The sequence below is a fragment of the Colobus angolensis genome, unplaced genomic scaffold, assembly GCF_000951035.1.
Source record: "Colobus angolensis palliatus isolate OR3802 unplaced genomic scaffold, Cang.pa_1.0 Scaffold199, whole genome shotgun sequence".
NCBI classification, from domain to species: Eukaryota; Metazoa; Chordata; class Mammalia; order Primates; family Cercopithecidae; genus Colobus; species Colobus angolensis.
Genome location: NW_012115143.1, coordinates 765581 through 786870, shown reverse-complemented (window position 1 = coordinate 786870; position 21290 = coordinate 765581). Strand labels below are relative to the sequence as shown.

Below are 21290 nucleotides of genomic sequence, written 5' to 3'. Positions count from 1 at the left end.
TTTTTAGTAGAGATGGGGTTTCTCCATGTTGGTCAGGCTGGTCTCGAACTCCTGACCTCAGGTGATCCGCCCGCCTCTGCCTTCCACAGTGCTGGGATTACAGGTGTGCGCCACCGTGCCCGGCCTATAATTTTCAACACTTCTATAAAGTGTTATATGAAGCTGCTTTAGACAAGAGAGGTCTATGGTGGAATTTGAATGGCTAAAACTTAACTCCTTAATAGGCCAGGCTGTATTAGGTACCAATAGATTATTCTAATATGTGTATCTCTGCTCAATTATTTGTCTTTGTCAACAAACAAAAATGAGAATGTGGAAATTTCATATACCACATTCTTTTCATTTGGAAGAAAGGCTATTCGGAATGGATGTTAAATTTTGCAAAGTTTTTATTATCTTAGTAACATTACAATCCTTGAATGAGAGAAAAATAAAAGGATAATTTATAAGTTAAAATGCAAATGGTAGTTGGTTTGCAGTTCATTGTTTCTCACTAGTGGCTAGTTTGAAACATGGGGTGACTGAAAAATAGTGAGGCTGCTTTACCTGAACTATTAATTAAGACACTAATTTTGGTCAAACTTAGTACTAGGATTAATAGAACTAAGAAACGGTGAAAGAAATGGAAAATATTGAGATCCTTTTCTAATTCTTTAGAAAGATGTACATGATACAATTACAGAACAGAATGAAGGAAATGATCTGATTAATGCTGTAATGAAATATTTGTGAATTATGAAAATTAAAGATATAAAAGATGCATATGGCTTACTGGCAGATTATTTATTTGGTCCATTTGTAGAGCGCCCCAAGTATGAGAACTGCTTTTATGTCTTTATAGTTTGAGGAAGCTATTTGCAGCTACACTTAGAATTAGCTTTCTCTTCTCTATACTCAACTACCGATCCTAGGTTTTTGTCAGATAATGTTATTGCAGACTCAGTTTCCACGATTTTATTTGAGAGTGTGTAGAACATGTCAGTAGGCTGTACTGTGCTGTGCACAACTTTCAAAATCCTGAAGTCCTATTTATGACTTCTTGATTGTGTTTTTCCTCATTTGTGAATTTGCGTTAGTAATAGTACTCTGACTGGGCACACTTGGCTCATATCTGTAATCCCAGCACTTTGGGAGGCCTAGTCAGGAGGATCTCTTGAGCCCAGGAGTTCAAGACCAGCCTGGGCAACATAGTGAGGCCCTGTCTGTGCAAAAAAAAAATTTTTTTTAATTAGCTGGTGTGGTGCCGCATGCCTATAGTCTCAGCTACTTGGGAGTCTGAGGTGGAGGGATTGCTTGAGCCTAAGAGTTGGAGGCTGCAGTGAGCTATGATTGCACCACTGCACTCTAGCTTGGGTGACAGAGCAAGACTCTGTCTCTCAAAAAATAAGAAGAATAATAATAAAATGATAATAGTACCCAATTAAAATACAAAGGAGCTATGAAATGGGGTTTGTAAAAATGATCTAGGCAATATCTTATGAAATTTAAAGTACTATGAAAATATTGTATGAGAGTAGTTTATGCACAGTTTATCATAATTGCTCAGAATCTTTTCAAGAAAAATTCTCCTGTCTGGTGATTCATATATATTTTTATTGTTGGGTTTTTTTTTGTTTTTGTTTTGTTTTGTTTTTTTTGAGTCAGGGTCTTACTATATTGCCCAGGCTGGTCTCAAACTCCTGGGCTCAAGCAATCTTCCTGCCTCAGCCTCTTGAATAGCTGGGATTACAGGCACAGGCCACCATGCTTGCTTGGCTCATATATATTTTCTATGTATAAGATTGTCACTCTTTTTTTTATACCATACATACATACACATTTATATCCTGAATCTAAAATGAGTTAATCTCAGAACTGTAGAAATTCAACCCTAGCTTCAATCTCAGAAGACTAATGGAGTTTTTTGTTGGTTATGTTTTGTTTTGAGACAGAGTGTCGCTCTGTTGTCCAGGCTGGAGTGCAGTTGCACGATCTTGGCTCACTGCAGTCTCTGCCTCCCGGGTTTAAGCCATTCTCCTGCCTCAGCTTCCGGAGTAGTTGGGATTACAGGTGCCCGCCATCATGCCCAGCTAATTTTTGTATTTTCAGTAGAGACAGGGTTTCACCATGTTGGCCAGGCTGGTCTCGAACTCCTGACCTCAGATGATCCGACCACCTCAGCCTCTCAAAGTGCTGGGATTACAGGCATGAGCCACCGTGCCCGCCCTAGAGTATTATTTTTATTGCACTGCCCTGTTCATTTTGGCTGATGTAGTTAGAACTACATGTAATAATGAGGTGACTGGTTTTTTGTTTTTTGTTTGGATTTTTTTTTTTTTTTTTTGGAGACAGAGTCTAGCAGTCTGCCTCTGTCACACAGGCTGGAGTACAGTGGCACGATCTTGGCTTACTGCAACCTCCACCTCCCAGGTTCAAGCAGTTTTCCCACCTCAGCCTCCTGAGTAGCTGGGATTACAGGCGCCCACCACCACCCCTGGCTAATTTTTGTATTTTTAGTAGCGACATGGTCTCACCATGTTGGCCAGTCTGGTCTCGCTTTCCTGACCTCAGGTGATCCGCCTGCCTCGGCCTCCCAAAGTGCTGGGATTATAGTCGTGACCCACCACACCTGGCCCGATTTTGGATATAGGTTATCATCTTCCTTGTTATTTGACATTTAATATAATTTTACATTTGCTTTTCTTACCATGGTCGCTTTTGGGTCCATTTACTAAGAAGTAAATTTTGAAAAGTGAATTACTACAAATTTTAGATTTCAAAATCACTTTCAAAATATACTAGAAAATTGCCATCTGTCTAAATTTATTTTAGAATAATTAAAACAGAAGTATGAGATAACTTCCTGAAGGAAAACAGCACCAATAGAACCTAATGCTTTTTCCCAAGGTAATTTTAGATTTGCGCTTATTCTAAGAGTTTAGATCTAAACCCAAATTGCCTGTCTTGGATTAGTGTGAAAGATCCTCAAGACCCTGGTTTCATTTGGGAGCTATTCCAGGACATTAGTTAGGTATGTTTTTCCTGGGCTGGACTTAGGACAAGCTTTACATGTCCATGAGCTTTACATATCCATGTCCAACTCACAGTATTCCTGACACGAAGTGAAATAGATAGAAACATCTTAGCTGACCCTGGAACCACGTGGTTTCTTGGTGTCTTTGGACTAGAGATTGACTCTAAATCTCCCATGACTAATCCAAATTCATTTTGCATTGTATTCAGACCAATTTCTATAGTTTTCCTAGAACTTAATGGGTCTCATTAAGTGATTTGAACTTACTTGATTTCTCAAAAAGACTGTTTTTCTTTATCAGTTTATATATAGTTATTTTCAGCCTACTTACATGTCACTTTAGGTGATGTGAAAATATAAAAGCTTTAGGTATCTTAAGGAAGGACATTCTTATTAGATGTTGAATCTTATTCATATAGAATTAAAATTACCTCAGTGGAAGGGGGGTAGAGTTTCACTTCTCATAGGCTTGACTTTTTAATTTTTTTTATTTTTGAGATGGAGCTTTGTTCTTATTGCCCAGGCTGGAGTGCAGTGGTGCAATCTCAGCTCACCGCAACCTCTGCCTCCCGAGTTCAAGCGATTCTCCTGCCTCAGCCTCCTGAGTAGCTGGGATTACAGGCATGCATCACCATGCCTGGCTAATTTTGTATTTTCAGTAGAGACGGGGTTTCTCCATGTTGGCCAGGCTGGTCTCAAACTCCCAACCTCAGGTGATCTGCCTGCCTTGGCTTCCCAAAGTTCTGGGATTACAGGCGTGAGCCACCACGCCCGGCCCGCTTGAGCTTTAAAAATTGGCCAGGTGTGGGCTGTGCACAGTGGCTCACGCCTGTAATCCCAGCACTTTGGGAGGCCAAAGCGGGCAGATCACCTGATGCCAGAAGTTCGAGACCAGCCTGACTAACATGGTGAAATCCCATCTCTACTAAAAATACAGAAATTAACTGGGTGTGGTGGTGGGCACCTGTAATCTCAACTACTCGGGACGCTGAGGCAGGGAGAATCACTTAAACCCAGGGGGCGGAGGTTGCAGTGAGCCAAGATTGCATCATTGCTTTCCAGCCTGGGTGACACAGCAAGACAACACTGCCCCCCCCAACAAAAAAAAAATTGGCCAGGTGTGGTGGCTTACACCTGTAATCCAAGCACTTTGGGAGGCCAAGGCAGATGGATCACTTGAGCTCAGGAGTTTGAGACCAGCCTGGGCAACATGGTGATACCCCATCTCTACAAAAAATGCAAAAACCAGCCAGGTGTGGTGGTGCATGCTGTAGTCCCAGCTACTCGGGAGGCTGAGGTGGGAGGATCACTTGAGCCTGGAAAGCAGAGGTTGCAGTAAGCCAAGATCGCACCACTATACTTCAGCCTGGGTGACACGGTGGCCCTGTCTTAAAAAAAAAAAAGAAGGAAAAAATTAGAGAAATCATAAAACATTACTAAATATCTTTGTATGTCTTTACTTATAGGAAGATATAATAATCCTAGTGTTTAATAGAATTTATGGAAAACAACAAAATGCATGAAAATTTGGAGTTTTTCAGTGAGCAATTATTTGCTAGTAATTTTTTCCTATAATCCTATATCTAGATTCTGGCAGGAAATAGATGGCATACTCAAAGGGACTTGGAGAGAATTTAATGTAAGGAATTTTTTACAGATGTATGGGCAGAGTTAAGAGAGCCAATAGGACCAGCAACAGAGGGAGCCATTCCTACCATGAGTCCTGAAAGGGGAGTTGAAGCGGGTGTAAGCAGAACTTGATGAGGGTAGTAGCTGAGAGAGAGGCCACAAGAAGGGAGCTGTGGCCAGGATAGTGGAATGTAGCCGTCAGCAGCGCCACAGTCCTCAGCAGGGAAGCAAGGATAATCATTACCCACCCTCTCTTTCCTCTAACCCTCTGGTTGTCTGTTGGTGCCATCCATTGAGCAGATCTAACCACAAATGAGAAAGCAAGGAAGCCCAGATGGTGCAATCTGTAGAAATTAGACTTCCAGAGCATACAGCACACCAAAGAAGGGGCAGGGATAAACCTACAGGGAGAGACTGTTCTGCACAGTTTCTGAGTAGGGTAGCTTAAGTGTCATTCATTGTTATTCAGAATTGTTCATTTTTCATGTAAGTTGGGCAGACCTGGTCAACATCTGTATTCTTCCTATAAATTAGATTTTGAGATGTTAAATCTCACAGCATGCATCTGTATTGATATTTTACATAGTTGCATTTTAATTTTTTCTCCCCCTTTTCCAGATTACAATTCCTAGACCTTCTGTGGCATCTACACAGTCAACTTCAGGAAGCTTTCACTATGGTCAGCAGCCAGAGAAGAAAGATCTTCAGCCCATGGAGCCCACTGTGGAACTTTACTCTCCAAGAGAAAACTCTGGCTTGGCTGTGACAGAGGGTGAACCTCCTAGTGGAGGAAGCAGAACAGATTTGGGGCTTCAGATAGATCACATTGGTCATGACGTGTTACCCAACATTAGAGAAAGTAACAAATCTCAAGACCTGGGACCAAAAGAACTTCCTGATCGTAACAGACTGGTTGTGAGAGAATTTGAAAATCTCCCTGGGGAAACTGAAGAGAAAAGCATCCTTTTAGAGTCAGATAATGAAGATGAGAAATTAAGTAGAGGGCAGCATTGTATTGAGATCTCCTCTCTCCCAGGAGATTTGGTAATTGTGGAAAAGGATCACTCAGCTACTACTGAACCTCTTAATGTGACGAAAACACAGACTTTTAGTGTGGTGCCAAATCAAGACAAAAATAATGAGATAATGAAGCTTCTGACAGTTGGAACTTCAGAAATTTCTCCCAGAGACATTGACCCACATGTTGAAGGTCAGATAGGCCAGGTGGCAGAAATACAAAAAAATAAGGTATCTAAGGATGATGACATCATGAGTGAAGACTTGCCGAGTCATCAAGGAGACCTCTCTACTTTTTTGCACCAAGAGGGTAAGAGAGAGAAAATTGCCCCTAGAAATGGAGAACTATTTCATTGTGTTTCAGAGAATGAACATGGTGCCCCAACCCGGAAGGATATGGTTAGGTCATCCTTTGTAACTAGACATAGCCGAATCCCTGTTTTGGCACAAGAGATCGACTCAACTTTGGAATCATCCTCTTCAGTTTCTGCAAAAGAAAAACTCCTCCAAAAGAAAGCTTATCAGCCAGACCTAGTCAAGCTTCTGGTGGAAAAAAGACAATTCAAGTCCTTCCTTGGCGACCTCTCAAGTGCCTCTGATAAATTGCTAGAGGAGAAACTAGCTACTGTTCCTGCTACCTTTTGTGAGGAGGAAGTGCTCACTCCCTTTTCAAGACTGACAGTAGATTCTCACCTGAGTAGGTCAGCTGAAGATAGCTTTCTGTCACCCATCATCTCCCAGTCTAGAAAGAGCAAAATTCCAAGGCCAGTTTCATGGGTCAACACAGATCAAGTCAATAGCTCAACTTCATCTCAGTTCTTTCCTCGGCCACCACCAGGAAAGCCACCCACGAGGCCTGGAGTAGAAGCCAGGTAATGCTGTGTGCTCTCCCTGTGTTAAGTGTGTAACACCATTTCTATATCTGCTTTATTGTACTCCACCAATGGCATCGTTTCTGTGTTACCCTCTTCTCAGTATCTTTCTTTCCTGCCTTTCCCAGGCCTTACAGCCTAGTGCAGTGGAAGTAATCAGATTGATCCAGGTTAATCATTTTATTTTTTCCAATTTATTGTGGTAAAATACACATAAAATTTAGCATCTTGACTTTTTTGTTTGTTTGTTTTTGAGACAGAATCTCACTCTGTCACGTAGGCTGGAGTGGAGTGGCTCAATCTCAGCTCACTGCAGCCTCTGCCTCCCCGGTTCAAGAGATTCTCTCATGCCTCAGCCACCCGAGTAGCTAGGATTACAGGCACCTGCCACCACATCAGGCTAATTTTTTTTTTTTTTTTAAACTAGAGACAGGGTTTCACTATGTTGGGCAGGCTGGTCTCAAACTCCTGGCCCCAAGTGAACCACCTGCCTCGGCCTCCCAAAGTGCTGAGATTACAGGCTTGAGCCACTGTGCCCAGCTATGTCTTTTTCAAGTGTACAGTTCAGTGGTATTAAGTACATTCACATTGTTGTGTTACACTTAAGTTCTAAAGTTATAACATTGATTTGGATTTATATGAGCTTAACTTCAATATCATGCAATAACTCTGCTCCTTTCAGTCTCCATCTCTACTCCTTTCAGTTGTTGATGTTACAGAATTACATCTTTATACATTGTGTGTTCAAACACATAAACTAATACTTTTTAAAATGCATTAATCTCTTAAATTATGTAAAAAACAAAATGTGGAGTTACAAACCAATGTTAGAAAAAGAAAGTATTGGTCTCCTAAATAATGCAGAAAACAAAAAGTGGAGTTACAGACTTCTTACAAAAATACTAGCTTTTATAATTGTCCATGTGTTTGCCTTTATTAAGATCTTTATTTCTTCATATGGCTTCAAGTTCCTGTGTGGCGTCCTTTCATTTCAACCTACAGGACTCCCTTTAGCATTTCTTGCAAGGCAGATCTGGTGGTAACAAACTCCCTTAGCTTTTATTTGAGAGTGTCTTAATTTCTCCCTCATTTTTGAAGGACAGTTTTGCCAGATACAAGATTCTTAGTTGACAGTTCTTGTAGCATTTTAAAAGAAGTACTTTAAAGTACTAAAGTACTTCCAGCCTCCAGTGTTTCTGGTGAGAAGTGTTCTGATAATTTTTTTGAGAGTCTCAAGATTCTCTGTCTTTGTCTTTTGACAGTTTGATCATAATGTGTCTCATTGTGGGTTTCTGAGTTCATCCTACTTCGAGTTTGTTGAAGTTCTGGGATGTTGTATATTCATGTCTCTTATGACTTTTGGGGAGTCTGCAGCCATTTTTTTTTTAAGTATTCTCTCTGCCTCTTACTCTCTTCTCCTTCTGGAACTCCCACAGTGTGCATGCAGGTCTGCTTGATGGCCCCACAGGCCCTTTACTCTCTGTTTACTTTTCTTTACTCCTTTTTTTTTTCTGTACCTCAGACTCAATACTTTGCATTGTCCTGTCTTCAAGTTTGCTGATTTTTTTCTTCTGCCTGCTCAAATCTGCTTTTGAATCCCTCTAGTGAATTTTTTATTTTAGTGATTGTACTTTTCAGTTCCAATTTTTTTTGGTTCTTGTTAGGTTTTCTGTCTCTTATTGATATTTACATTTTGTTCACACATTGTTTTCTTGACTTTCTCCGTGTCTTTCTTTAGTTCTCCAAGCATCCTTAAGACAGTTGTTTCAAAATCTTTGTCTAGTAGATTTGCCATCAGGTCTTTTTCAGATACAATTTCTGTTGATTTTTTTTTCCTTTGAATGGACCATGCCTTCCTGTTTCTGTGTATTTTTTTTATTTTTATTTTTTTGTTGTTGAAAATTGGATATTTGAATCTAATAATGTGGTAACTCTGAAAATAAAATTTTCCCCTTTCCTCGGGATTTGCTGGGGGTTGTTTTTGTTTCTCTTTGTTTTTGAGACAGGATCTCACTCTGTCACTGAGGCTGGAGTGCAGTGGAATAATCATGACTCATTGCAGCCTCTAACTCCTGGGCTCAAGTGATCCTCCTGCCTCAGCCTCCTGAGTAGCTGGAACTACAGGTGCATGCCAGCACACCTAGCTAATTTGTTTGTTTTTTGATGGTTGTAGACTGTCTCTGTGCTGAGGACCACCCTGAGATGTAAACCTAAGGTCTCAGACCTTTTCTAAGCCTGTATTTTTTTCTGGCTAAGCATAATAGCTTTCTGATTGCCCCAGTATATGTGGTTGGTTTTGAATACACAAGTCTTTAATATCTGGCTCCGAAGAAGGGATAAAAGAAAAATGAGGGAAGGAAAAAAAGAGCACTGGCCCTTTTAATCCCCTAGCAGTTACTTCAGCCAGAAGAGAACCAGTTTGTAACAATAGGGAAAAATGTAAGAATGACTACCCACCTCTTTCTCTGCTCTTCTGTGATCAGAACCAGCTATGAGTAATCAGAGCACATATCCCCAATAATTGGAGGACAGGGTTCTTTTTGCCCACCTGCTTCTTGTAAGCTGTGTGCAAACTGCTCCAGAAATAAGTGCACAACTGCCTGCCACAGGGCCAGGAATGGGGGATGGGTAGCTGTTACTGTGCTAAGATCTGAAATAGACTAAAATTAACTGTTATTGACAGTCCAAGCCTTCTCCTGGAAGTTGCAAGCCTTCGGTAGACTCCAGATTTCCAAGATAATTACATCAGACAGATTCTGCCAGTGGAGTTGCCTAGGTGGGGAGACAGATTGCTAGTGCTTCAAATATGATGTCAAATGCTAGTGAATACATTGTCCATGATTTGATAAATGGACCCTGGTAACAGTGCTGTTTATCTTGATTATAATGAATTAAACCAAAAAAATCCTATAGAAGATTTCCCTAGGTCTGATGATATGTACAACCATACATAGTAAAGATACTGCTTTAGTATCTACTGCATGCTATACTTTTTATTTAAATATTATCATGATATATTTGACCACAGAATGTTTATATTTTGAGGAAGAGGGGAAGATATCGGGAGGTGGTAAACCAGTGAAGAGTGCTTTCCAGGGCCAAATGTGGTGGCTCACACCTGTAATCCCAGCACTTTGGGAGGCTGAGGCAGGCAGATTGCTTGAACCCAGGAGTTTGAGACCAGCCTGGGCAACATGGTGAAACCTTATCTCTATAAGAATTAGCCAGGCATGGGTGCTACACAGCTGTATTCCCAGCTACTCGGGAGGCTGAGGTGGGAGGATCGTTTTATGAGTTGTTGGCTGTTTTCATGTCAAAACATTCTATTGGGTTACTGTTTTTTTTTTTTTTTTGAGATGGAATCTTGCTTTGTGGCCCAGGCAGGAGTGCAGTGGTGCAATCCTGGCTCACTGCAACCTCTGCCTCTCAAGTTCAAGTGATTCTCCTGCCGAGTAGCTGGGATTACAGGCACCCGCCACCATGTCCAGCTAAATTTTTGTATTTTAGTAGAGACAGGGTTTTGCCATGTTGGCCAGGCTGATCTCCAACTCCTGACCTCAAGCTAGCCACCCACCTCAACCCCCCAAAGTGCTGGAATTACAGATGTGAGCCACCGCGCCCGGCCTGGGTTACTCTCTGTAACTAACCCCCTTCTCTACAAATTATATCAAAGAGATTTTCTCCTAGTCTGAATTTAACTTGGGTTGTAGTGCCTTTTGATAGAAAAGTTTAGTGTTCATGGAACTGAATTTTTTTTTATTAATTGTGTTTTATATCATGCGTAGGAAGGTCCTTCAACCCTAATATTTTTTTAAAAGGTAGTAATCTCCTGTACCTTTATAGTTTTGTGCTTTGTGTATAAATGTATTGTCTATCTAAAGTTTATCATTATATATGATGTGAAGTTTTTTTCCAAGTAGTTTGTGGTATCTTAATACTAATTTCCCATAGAAACATGGGGATCTTTTTGGATTCAATGCTCTGTTCCATTCATTTGTCTCTTCCTTTGCTGTATACTTTGCATTAGCATAATTTTATTATTACAGGGGCCCTAGGGTCCTTCTCACTACATAATTTGGCATTGCCACTAAAATATATTGTAGACTGCTTTATAGCAGGCCCCCCCCACCCCAGGGCTGCACAGCAGGTGGTGAGCATTACTGCCTGAGCTCCGCCTCCTCTCAGATCAGCAGTGGCATCACATTCCCATAGGAGCGCGAACCCTGTTGTGAACTGCACATGGGAAGGATCTAGGTTGTGTGCTCCTTATGAGAATCTAACTAATGCCTGATGATCTAGGGTGGAACAGTTTCATCCCAAAACCATCCTTGCCCCTTCTCCCCCCGTCATGGAAAAAAAATTGTCTTCCACAAAACTGGTCCTTGGTGCTAAAAAGGTTGGGAACCACTGCTTTATAGTTCATAAAGACGCTTTTATATGTTCCATTTTCTTTGATTCTTAGGCCAAATCAGAAAGACATTTAGGACAAGAAACACATTTGCTGTTCATATGAATACTCTTAGAATTCTGAGGCCCAAGGGCCAGGCGCTATGGTTCATGCTTGTAATCCCAGCACTTTGGGAGGCTGAGACAGGAGGATTGCTGGAGCCCAGGAGTTTGAGACCAGCCTGGGCAATGTGGCAAAACTGTCTCTACAAAAAATACAAAAATTAGCCAGGTGTGCACTACAGGTGCACTACAGGTACAGCTTGAGGCCCAAGCTCAGTTGCCAGTGTGGGGGGGTAGAGGGCAGTCAGTTCCAGCATCCACCCTCTTTAATCCCAGGCTATTAACTGAGGATTAACTGAGGCTATTAACTGAGGAATACAAACTGAGCTCCACAGAAACCAATGACTACTCTTTTCTCTTGGAAATTATTAAATGAGTGGAATGTACATTTATCTATAATTCCTCTTGTTGCTTAGTGTAGTTCATGTTGAAGACTTAGAGGTGACAGAGCCTTGGCAGAAAAAAGAAAAAAAGAAAAAAAAAAACACTTACATTGTGGGATTTTGTGTTTGTAAGATTCCTGTCCTAGCATCCTTACACAATATAGTTTACTCTCTGTCTTATGTGCTAACATGCTAGAGACAATTAATTAAATTCATCTGAAAATTAGCAGAGTAAACATGGCGTAGGAGGAAAGGAACTAATATCATTTAAGGGCTTCTTCATGGCAGATGTTCATCTAAGTACTTGGGTCACTGCCCTTGGTCTGTGCAGTGACCCTATGAGATAGACAGTGTTCCCATTGAAAGCAGGGAAAGATTAAAGAATTTGTCCAGGCTCATACAACTGGTATATAGCAGAGTAACCCTGTATCCTGTTAGTCTATTTTCTGATTTCTACACATTCGGTTTATGATTTTGGGACATTGTGACTTTTTAGGCACACTTGAAATGAATTAAAATAAAAATATATTTTCTCTGTTCTTTTAAGGCTACGCAGATATAAAGTCCTAGGGAGTAGTAACTCCGACTCAGACCTTTTCTCCCGCCTGGCCCAAATTCTTCAAAATGGATCTCAGAAACCCCGGAGCACTACTCAGTCCAAGAGTCCAGGATCTCCTCACAATCCAAAAACACCACCCAAGAGTCCAGTTGTCCCTCGCAGGAGTCCCAGTGCCTCTCCTCGAAGCTCATCCTTGCCTCGCACGTCTAGTTCCTCACCATCTAGGGCTGGACGGCCCCACCATGACCAGAGGAGTTCATCCCCACATCTGGGGAGAAGCAAGTCACCTCCCAGCCACTCAGGATCTTCCTCCTCCAGGAGGTCCTGCCAACAGGAGCATTGCAAACCCAGCAAGAATGGCCTGAAAGGATCCGGCAGCCTTCACCACCACTCAGCCAGCACTAAAACCCCCCCAGGGAAGAGTAAGCCAGCCAGTAAACTCAGCAGATAGGAGCCAGGCTGCATCTCTTTGAAAGGTGTGAGATCTTCCTCCTAAACCTGATGCATGTGTGTCCCTGTACTGTCTACTTAAAAAAATCAGTGTTGATCTTCTCTTGCAAAAGAAAGTAACATGATCAATTATAAGAAGACATAAATACATGATAAGGAATTACCTAAGGCAGGCAGCAAGCAGATTAGGCATCAATGTCTTTGTACAAGAAGGAGAAACAGAGCAAAAATCCAAGGGGGAGAAACTCATGAAAATGAACTCTCATTTTTTAAGCTGCCTTTGAAACAAAAGAGTTGAGGATAGGAGAGAGAATGGAATTTTAGGGGGGTTGCCTAATTTTTTTAAGCCTCAACTCAAAGATTATATAGCAAAAGTGAAACTTCTTGTTTGATATTTTCATTCACAACTTTCCCACCCTGGAGAGTCATTGATCAGATATTAGATTTTGTAAGAAGTCTGTTGCCAGGGAGCCAGTGCTCATGTATATTTGGCTTGTGTGTTTATTTCGTGTATTGAGAATGAACACCTTTACTTTGCCTCATTCCTAGTACCCTCCCTGGAGTTCAGATTTTTTTTTAAAGTTTAGTATGTCTCATCTGATTCAATCTCTCTGCTTTTATTTTATGGTCCTAGTTGTACTATCAAATCCAATTACTTTTTTTCAGGTCCCTGATTTTTTTTTTTTTTTTTAGAGCAACAGGTCTTAACTGACTACATTTTTATTATGAAAAATAAGAAACTTAGGTAAAGGAAAGAAAAGTCTAACTAGAGCTACTTTGCAGGCTTTAGCATTTAGGGAGAGAGAGAAAGTGTGGGGTAATAGCCTTCAAGATAGAAGATGCCCCTTCCTCCCTGTTAAGTGTCCTCCTTTAGAAACTTGAGAAGGAAAACTGACCAGAGTGAACTGCTTCCTTAAGTCTTCTGGGTTCCAGCTGTTTGTGGTATCAGCCTCCAAGATGATACAAGGGAAGCACAATGCTTTGGAATGTGACTTGAGATTTAGAAATCAATTAGATATATTATTGAGGCTTAGAATCCTCAAACTTTGTATTTTATACATTTAGCCAATAAGGAATTAATATCTGGGGAAATAAATTTAGGCTAAATATTTCTTTTTTAATGTTTTATTACCTGCTTCTCCTGTGTTTTAGTTCAATATTTGGGCTTCTTGGCCTGATTTTCATATAATCTCAATTCATGAAGCTGTAAAGAAGAAGGTACTTGTTCTAATCTCACTCTTCTAATAGGAATCAGGCAAAATGAAAGTCTACCAGACTTTTAAAATGGGCTCTTTTATACTCTCTAGGTGTTTTGTGTTGTAAAGACCGTATTAAGGTCAGGTAAATTGGTCTGCTTGCTGTTGAAATTTGCCTTCTAGCAAACATCTGTGCTTTCTGTTTGACCTTGTGTTTGCTGCCAAACCTAATGCAGTTGAATTGGGAAACAAAAAAAAAAAAGAAAGAAAGAATTTCCTCCCCAAGTGAACATCTTCTAATGCTGCATCAAAGCTGCCCTGAAGCTGCACTGAACTTCTCTTGTTCTCTTTATCTGTGTTGAGCTTTTTAAAAAAACAAACTCAAAACACTATTGAGGCATATAACGTCTCTTATAAGAAATGTAGCATAGTGTGGAATCTTAATTTCTCTCCAGTTTCAAACACTACAGAGGAATGCAATAGATAAGACATATTTGCTGTTTATCTAAAGCAACTGTAATATTGGAAGACCAGTCCTTCTGTATTATATTGTATAATAGTTGCTATAACACTACTTGCATGTCTTCATGGTAAATTATATAAATATTTATAAATATATAGAGAGACATATCCTTATATAGACTCATTCTTCGTCATTCTCCATTTGTAATTTTGAGACCACAGATGGCGAAATTCCTTTTCTATTGTGTGCCTCATGTATACTTGGGCCTTGCCTATCTTCATTTTCTGAAAATATGTTCTTGGCATGTGACACCTCAGAGTCTTCTTGCCTTCCCTGTGTACAATGCAAGGGTTGGCAGTATTTAACAAGCCAAGATAGGTTATTTAATTTAATTTTCATTTCAAAAAGATTTTAATAGGGAAAAACTTACGGGGACATGCTTGTAATACTGGTTCAAAGATTTGTCACGTTAATCACATAGTTCTCTCCTTATAGTTACAGTGGATAAACTGGGATGATAATGATGAGTCTGACAGATTTTAAAAACATTTCTTAAAAATTGCCATTCTACTTTCCTCTTTTCATCTCATTTTTTTTTGCAGGGGGTGGGGGAATAATGAAGAAATTATCATATTTCTGTTGCATTAGCTAAACTGTGCTAAAAGTAGCTAGCTTTAAATCCCGACCGCTGTAGTCAGAAATATGCTAGTAGTAATCATTACAAAAGCTGATGAGGCTACAACTGTGGCATGTGTGTGAGATTTTATTTCTTATTGGCATTTCTCTGCCGGCGGTTAGAACTGACAGTGATGGGAACGTGGCAACTGAATGTTTTCTCTCTCTCTTGGTTCCTTCCATTTTTATCTCAGCTTTTCCAGTGTGTTGTCCCCTTTTCTAAATGGCATTGATGAACTCATCAAGATCCAGAGATAAACAGTCTCATCGTGTAAGAATATTTTATTTTGCATGTAGAGGAAAGAATTAACCAAAGATGTTTCTGCTCTGATACTTTCTAAAGAAAACAGACTAATTATATCATAGGTGGTATCAGTAGGTCCACTTATAAGTACCGTCCTATGTAGAGATTTACTTTTTGGTTTTTACAAGCATAGTTTGTGCTTTTAGATGTCTGTCAGGCGAAAAATAGAAGTTGGCAGCCCTGAGCAAGCACCTGTGACGCAGGGATTTTTATTTTTGTTTTAAAGTATGATACAGAGAATGAGGTTTTTGGTTTGATTCGGTTTGGTTGTGTTTTTTAGTTCTTTATTTGGGGGTTCTCTTAGAGATGGCATATTTCAGGTTTCAGTGACACAGATCAAGTAATTTTAAACTGATTTGGTTATTCTACCTAAGATGAGGGACATGGCTGTTAAGGTCAAGCCAAACTATGCTAAAAGTAGTATAGGGCAGCAGTTAAAATTATCTTTTGAAAATCAAGTATTGCCTAGTTTCTTCTGTCACAATAGAGTAGCTGGTTACCTAGTCAGTCACAGTTGCCCTCGCCTTTCTTTGTTAGTCCCTGGAAGTACTTGAGTGGAACAGAAGGTAGAATTAGCAACAGCTCAATCACTTTAGGTAGCATTTCTCCTGAATTCTGCTGCCAAATCCCCAGGGCCTATGGATTGGTTGAAATAGTAAAATCATACATTGTGATTTCTTGCACAGCATAGAGGCATTTAATTTTAGTGGATAGTGAACAAAGAAGGAAAACTGGGTCATACAAAATTTAACCTTAAAACACAGATGATAAATGTCTTTGAATGTTAAGCCCTAGGCAGACAGGTACTCTCATTCTTAACTCTGGTATGCAAGCTGGCCTTGCTGACAGTGGCACAGTTACATTAACTGTTTTCTAAGTTGCATGTTGTGACGTGAATGTTTTTTGTAGAAGTTGCCAAGTTAATCGAGTCCTACATAAGTAGCAAAACGGTAATTGACACCCACTGTAGTCATTACTCCTCGCTTTATATTATTTGCTTTCAAACACTAAAGCCTCGGCTGCTAATTCGGCACTTAGGTGTGCAGCGTCTCCTTCTCTTGACTCCCAGCCATGATGGGAACTTGAGGTTCTTCAGCATCATCAGAGATTCCTTCCAGGCCACATATTTTTTATGCTAATATTTCTATAGTTGCATTCAGTCTACAAGGAGAAAGTGTACATTGGTGCATGTTTTATAAACTCAGACACAGATAGCTAAAACCATAGTTAGTTTTTCTATACCCAAGAGCTTTGAATTAAAAACAGATGCTTTATTTTTCCCAAGAGCAGACAATTCTGCATTCTAACATAACATTAGGAATTGGTGATAGGAGAAGCAGAATTCAGAACGATTTAGTGAGACTCAGGGAAAAAATGCATTTTCCCCTGGCTGTTTGAAAATTTATTTATTTGTAGATAAGTCTAGATTTAGTCTTGGAGATCAAAGTTTTTTATATGTTAAAAACATATCCCTTTATATTGATCAAAACATGACATATGTTAGACCTCTGTCATGTTTATATATTTTGGAATGAAGTTGTTTGCATTCACTTTCAAAATCTGCCCATTTCTGTTTATGTGCACTCACTGCAGATGTGTGGGGACTTGGCCTCAGGGGAGAGGTACTTTAGCACCTGTGTCACTGAGGAGATGGAGTGGTTGACAAGTAGTGTTGCGCTGTGTAACTTGGGGTTTGGCTCTGTAGACAATATATTAGCAGAATGATACCACACGAAAGTATTACAGGATTAAGGCATGTAACTTCTATGGTAGTCCTTATGTATCAGCATATACCCAAGTTCAGAAAGCACAGGTGCATTTTTAGACCTTTACTTAGAGAACTAAGGGCAGTTCCAACCATCAGCCCATATGGGGGGATTAATGCATGAAAACCATAAGAGGGTGTTGGGACATCCTACTTCCCTGTCCTCGCCCAGTGGAACTCTGGTGTGTGGCTTGAGGATAAGGAAGTAGAGTGGAAACTTAGCCTGTCATTGAGTATTCTCAATATTTTGGCCTTCCCTCTGGAATTATGAGAAGTTTAACAAAGTCTCAGGAACCTTCCGAGTCCATTACCCACACTGCTAGAAAAACTGTAGGAGGCACATGGGGAATTCCTATAGTTCTTAGGTAAGCCCAAGACACGCACAGGGATCCCTGGCCACATAAAGGGGAGTCTGGATGCTGCACACCGCAATTCTGAGAAATCCCTGACTGAACATGGAATTATGACAGTAAAGTTTTGGCCCTTTAGTTTTCTAGAGCAGCTCACAGACATTTTAAAAAGTGGCCGGGCGCGGTGGCTCAAGCCTGTAATCCCAGCACTTTGGGAGGCCGAGACGGGCGGATCACGAGGTCAGGAGATCGAGACCATCCTGGCTAACACGGTGAAACCCCGTCTCTACTAAAAAATACAAAAAAAACTAGCTGGGCGAGGTGGTGGGCGCCCGTAATCCCAGCTACTCGGGAGGCTGAGGCAGGAGAATGGCGTAAACCCGGGAGGCGGAGCTTGCAGTGAGCTGAGATCCGACCACTGCACTCCAGCCTGGGGGGCAGAGCGAGACTCCGTCTCAAAAAAAAAAAAAAAAAAGAAATTTTAAAAAGTAAAACAAGGCCAGGTGCAGTGGCTCAACGCCTGTAATCCCAGCACTTTGGGAGGCTGAGGTGGGCAGATCACGAGGTGAGGAGATAAGAGACCATCCTGGCTAACAGGGTGAAAACCCGTCTCTACTGAAAATACAAAAAATTAGCCGGGGGCGGTGGCGGGCGCCCATAGTCCCAGCTACTCGGGAGGCTGAGGCAGGAGAACCGCTTGAACCCGGGAGGCGGAGGATTACAGTGAGCCAAGATCACATCACTGCACTCCAGCCTGGGCGACAGAGCAAGACTCTGTCTCAAAAAAAAAAAAAAAAAAAAAAAGGTAAAACAAAAATAAAGTTTATGCCCATTAAGACGTCTTCTAATTCAGTTGTGATTGTCTGCTTCTACTTAAAAAAATATGTAAGCTTAATGTTTATTCCCTTTCAGCAAATTTGGATCAGAAAATTAAAGTATGTGACAAGATCAGGTCACCTTGAATTTCCACACAATCTCAAGACACTGAATAGCAAAAAAGTAACATGACTCAGTAGTGAGTAGCGTATTGCCTTAGACTTTGCTGGATCTTTGGTCTTAAGATAACATGTAAAAGTAGTGGAGCCTTTCCTTTCATGGCCCTGTGCAACGTAACGGTTTTCTGCCTCTTCAGCTGGGAGCGTTAGTGGTAGTATGGGCACAGAATGTGTGTACACTGGCGATGCTGACCATGCCTCCCAGGTACCCTGGCTCTGGATTCCTTGACCTAGGGAACAAGATTGGATGAGGCAGATCTTTGAGCCCATGTGACTATAGAATTTGCTGATGACATAATTTTACAATTACAATGGATAGGAATTTTACCTCTCTTTTTATTAGTTTAATATTATTTATGTACATAAGTGTTCACTCGCCTAATTAAAAACATTGAGTAAACCAAGTTTTTATATAGACTACCCTTGCCATAGAATGCTCTTTTTCTCTAATAATATGCAGTTTAAATCCTGAGGAATCCATGCGCAGCATTTCACCACATCTGGGCTCTGGGCATTCTTCACTCGCCTACAAGGGGTAGACAAGGCTACCAGAACTTGAATTTGACTTATCGTAGGGAGCTACCCAGGAAGGGGAAAGCCCTTGGGACTTTTTCCAAAACAATCTTCTCTTTGAACTATTCATCAGACAAAGTAGTCCACTGAGGTGAGAAAGCTTTCGGAAATACAAAGGTGGGAAGATAAAGGTAACACTGGCCCACTTGGGGCTTTGAAATTGGATTGGGTGGACTGAATAAACACAGCCTAGATGACCTGGGCTTGTGCCTCGCTTACTTCTCCCTGATACATAGTTCCTGGTCCACCTTCTGACCCTTTTTCTAAAATAGCCGGTGTCTATTTCACTAGGCCATTTACTTACAAGTTCCCAGCTTTTAGGAAAAAAAGAGGGAGGAGGGAGCATCTAGTTTTGAATTAGATATACATCTTAGAAGTAATGAGCTATTGGCAGCTGTTAATCAGTTTCAGCCACAAACCAGAATTCTTTCTTGTTGAACAAGACCAATGAGTTAGATGACTTTAATAATTCCACTTTTCTCTCCCTCTCTTCTCCTCTTCCTGAAATCAGAGAGATGAGAAACTACTCTTTGAAATACCTCCAGAGGTGTTTCATTGTGTTCCTTTCCCTCCAAGCAGCTCCCTTTATAGGATTTTGCTCAGGCAACCAAGGACAGAGTATTGGCAGAAACCTGGAGTGCTTTTGTATAGGCCACCTGTACAGAAAAGTGTAATTATTTATTTAATTTTCCCATTTGTATCATATTAAAGCTTTGTACAGTGTTTTAAGTTCTGTTTTAAAATTATTTTGTATTTTATTTTTATAACCTAGTAATAAAATATTCATTCCGCATGCAAAATCTAGTTCTATTTGTGTGATGGTCTGGATTTCAAAAGTGGAAAATATTATTTTTCTAATTTAATAAAGTTATTGAATACACCAGATGTTACAAGATCAACTGGGAGCAGACAGTGTTACTGTAAATGCAGTACCACATCTAGAAGTTCCCTAGAAAAAGCAGCCCAGGACTGAATAGAAACTAGGTGTTCAGTGTCCCTGCAGGTGAAAACCAGGGTGCAAGGATGTTAGGAGATGTTTTCCTCCAATAAAATTAAAATATTAAAAACTCCTTTTTAGTCCATTATTCTGTCTGGCTGGAGATACTTTTTCCTTCTCCGTAGGAAATATCCCTTCTACCACTAGAGAGATTCCTGCACCCCCACCTCATCTTTCCACCTTTAACCTTTGAACCAGAGGAACTCTCAGGAGGCATTCACAAGGGCACTGCCTCCCTGTCCTGGGTTGGTTTGGCCTGGAATGTTAGTTCCGTCTGTTTTTCCCCGCCTGGATTCCCCTGCTTGATTTCTCACTAAACAGCAACCTCCAAAATGCTCTCTCAGGTTGTTTTGTTTTGTTTTTGAGATGGAGTCTCGCTCTGTCACCCAGGCTGGAGTGCAGTGGCATGATCTTGGCTCACTGCAACCCCCCGCCTCCCAGGTTCAAGCAATTCTCCTGCCTCAGCCTCCTGTAGCTGGGACTACAGGCACGAGCTACCAGGCCCAGTTAAATTTTGTATTTTTAGTAGAGACACGGTTTCACCATGTTGGCCAGGATGGTCTCTTATCTCTTGACCTCCTGATCCGCCCACCTTGACCTCCCATTGCACTCCAGCCTGGGGGCGACAGAGAGAGACTCCATCTCAAAATAAAATTAAGTAAAGTAAAGGAGATTAAAACAAATTACTCAGGCTGAGTGTTTACCACCCCTGTAATCCCAGCACTTTGGATCTGCCACCCCCTCCACGCCAAAACATTAGCTGGGCTGTAGCCCTAGGGAGGCTGAGTTGGGAGGATTGCTTGAGCCCAGGAGGCCAAGGCTGCAGTGAGCCCTGCTCACACCACTGCACTCCAGCCTGGGCAACAGAGCAAGACCCTGTCTCAAAAAAAAAAAAAAAAAAAATCCTCAAGCTCCCAGAAGCTAACCATGATATGCTTACTGACATCTAAACTGCAAAGTAGTTGAAATATTAACCTCATGTAAACCCATTTAAGTAAATAAAGCTACATACAAGAGATTCTGTGTGCAGGGTGGCTCGAGGCACTTTAAGGGTTGTGGCTTGGAGATTATTAAGAACCGCCTAGAAATAATTCTGTCCTAAATGATCAATCAGTTGATGGTGAGCGCTGAAAAGCCGATAGGTACTGCTCGGCCAAGGGATTGAAAAATCGGCCTTTGAGAAAAAGTCAAAATGAAAGATTGGATTAACTTTATAATTTCTCTGGGGTGGTGCCAGTTGGATCTAGGAAACTTAAACTCTTGAAGGAATGTGCTTAGAGCAGAAGATAGAAGCTGGTGGCTGGCTGTTTCCCTCTACCTCTCTCCCGGGTCCTCGGTCTCCCCAGAGGGGCGTCCGACCCGCGGCAGCCCCACTCCCAGCTCGAATCCTTCCCTTCAGGTCGCTCTAGGGCGGGCAGCCAAGGTGGGCCTCCCCAGGCGCTGCGATCCGCACTTCGCCTCCCAGCAACCGGCCTGTCGGCCCGAGCTGAGGACCCAGCGAGGCCTTGACAGTGGGCCCGGGCAATAGCCAGCCCCGCCC

The 21290-nt window shown here is 41.3% G+C and overlaps 2 protein-coding genes across 3 annotated transcripts in view; both read left to right on the top strand.

Moving 5' to 3' along the window:
• TTBK2 (tau tubulin kinase 2) overlaps positions 1 to 17652 on the top strand; it is a 188266-nt gene extending 170614 nt beyond the window's left edge. For both annotated transcript variants that reach the window (XM_011941120.1, XM_011941121.1), the window contains 2 exons: positions 5261 to 6531; positions 11971 to 17652. In XM_011941120.1, the coding sequence (XP_011796510.1) occupies positions 5261 to 6531; positions 11971 to 12433 (1734 nt within the window). In that variant the 3' untranslated portion in view covers positions 12434 to 17652. The remainder of the gene's footprint in view (positions 1 to 5260; positions 6532 to 11970) is intronic.
• Positions 15967 to 21290, top strand: part of CDAN1 (codanin 1) — an 18657-nt gene continuing 13333 nt past the window's right edge. The window contains exons 1-2 of the mRNA XM_011941204.1: positions 15967 to 16020; positions 18318 to 18385. Of these exons, the coding sequence (XP_011796594.1) occupies positions 15967 to 16020; positions 18318 to 18385 (122 nt within the window). The remainder of the gene's footprint in view (positions 16021 to 18317; positions 18386 to 21290) is intronic.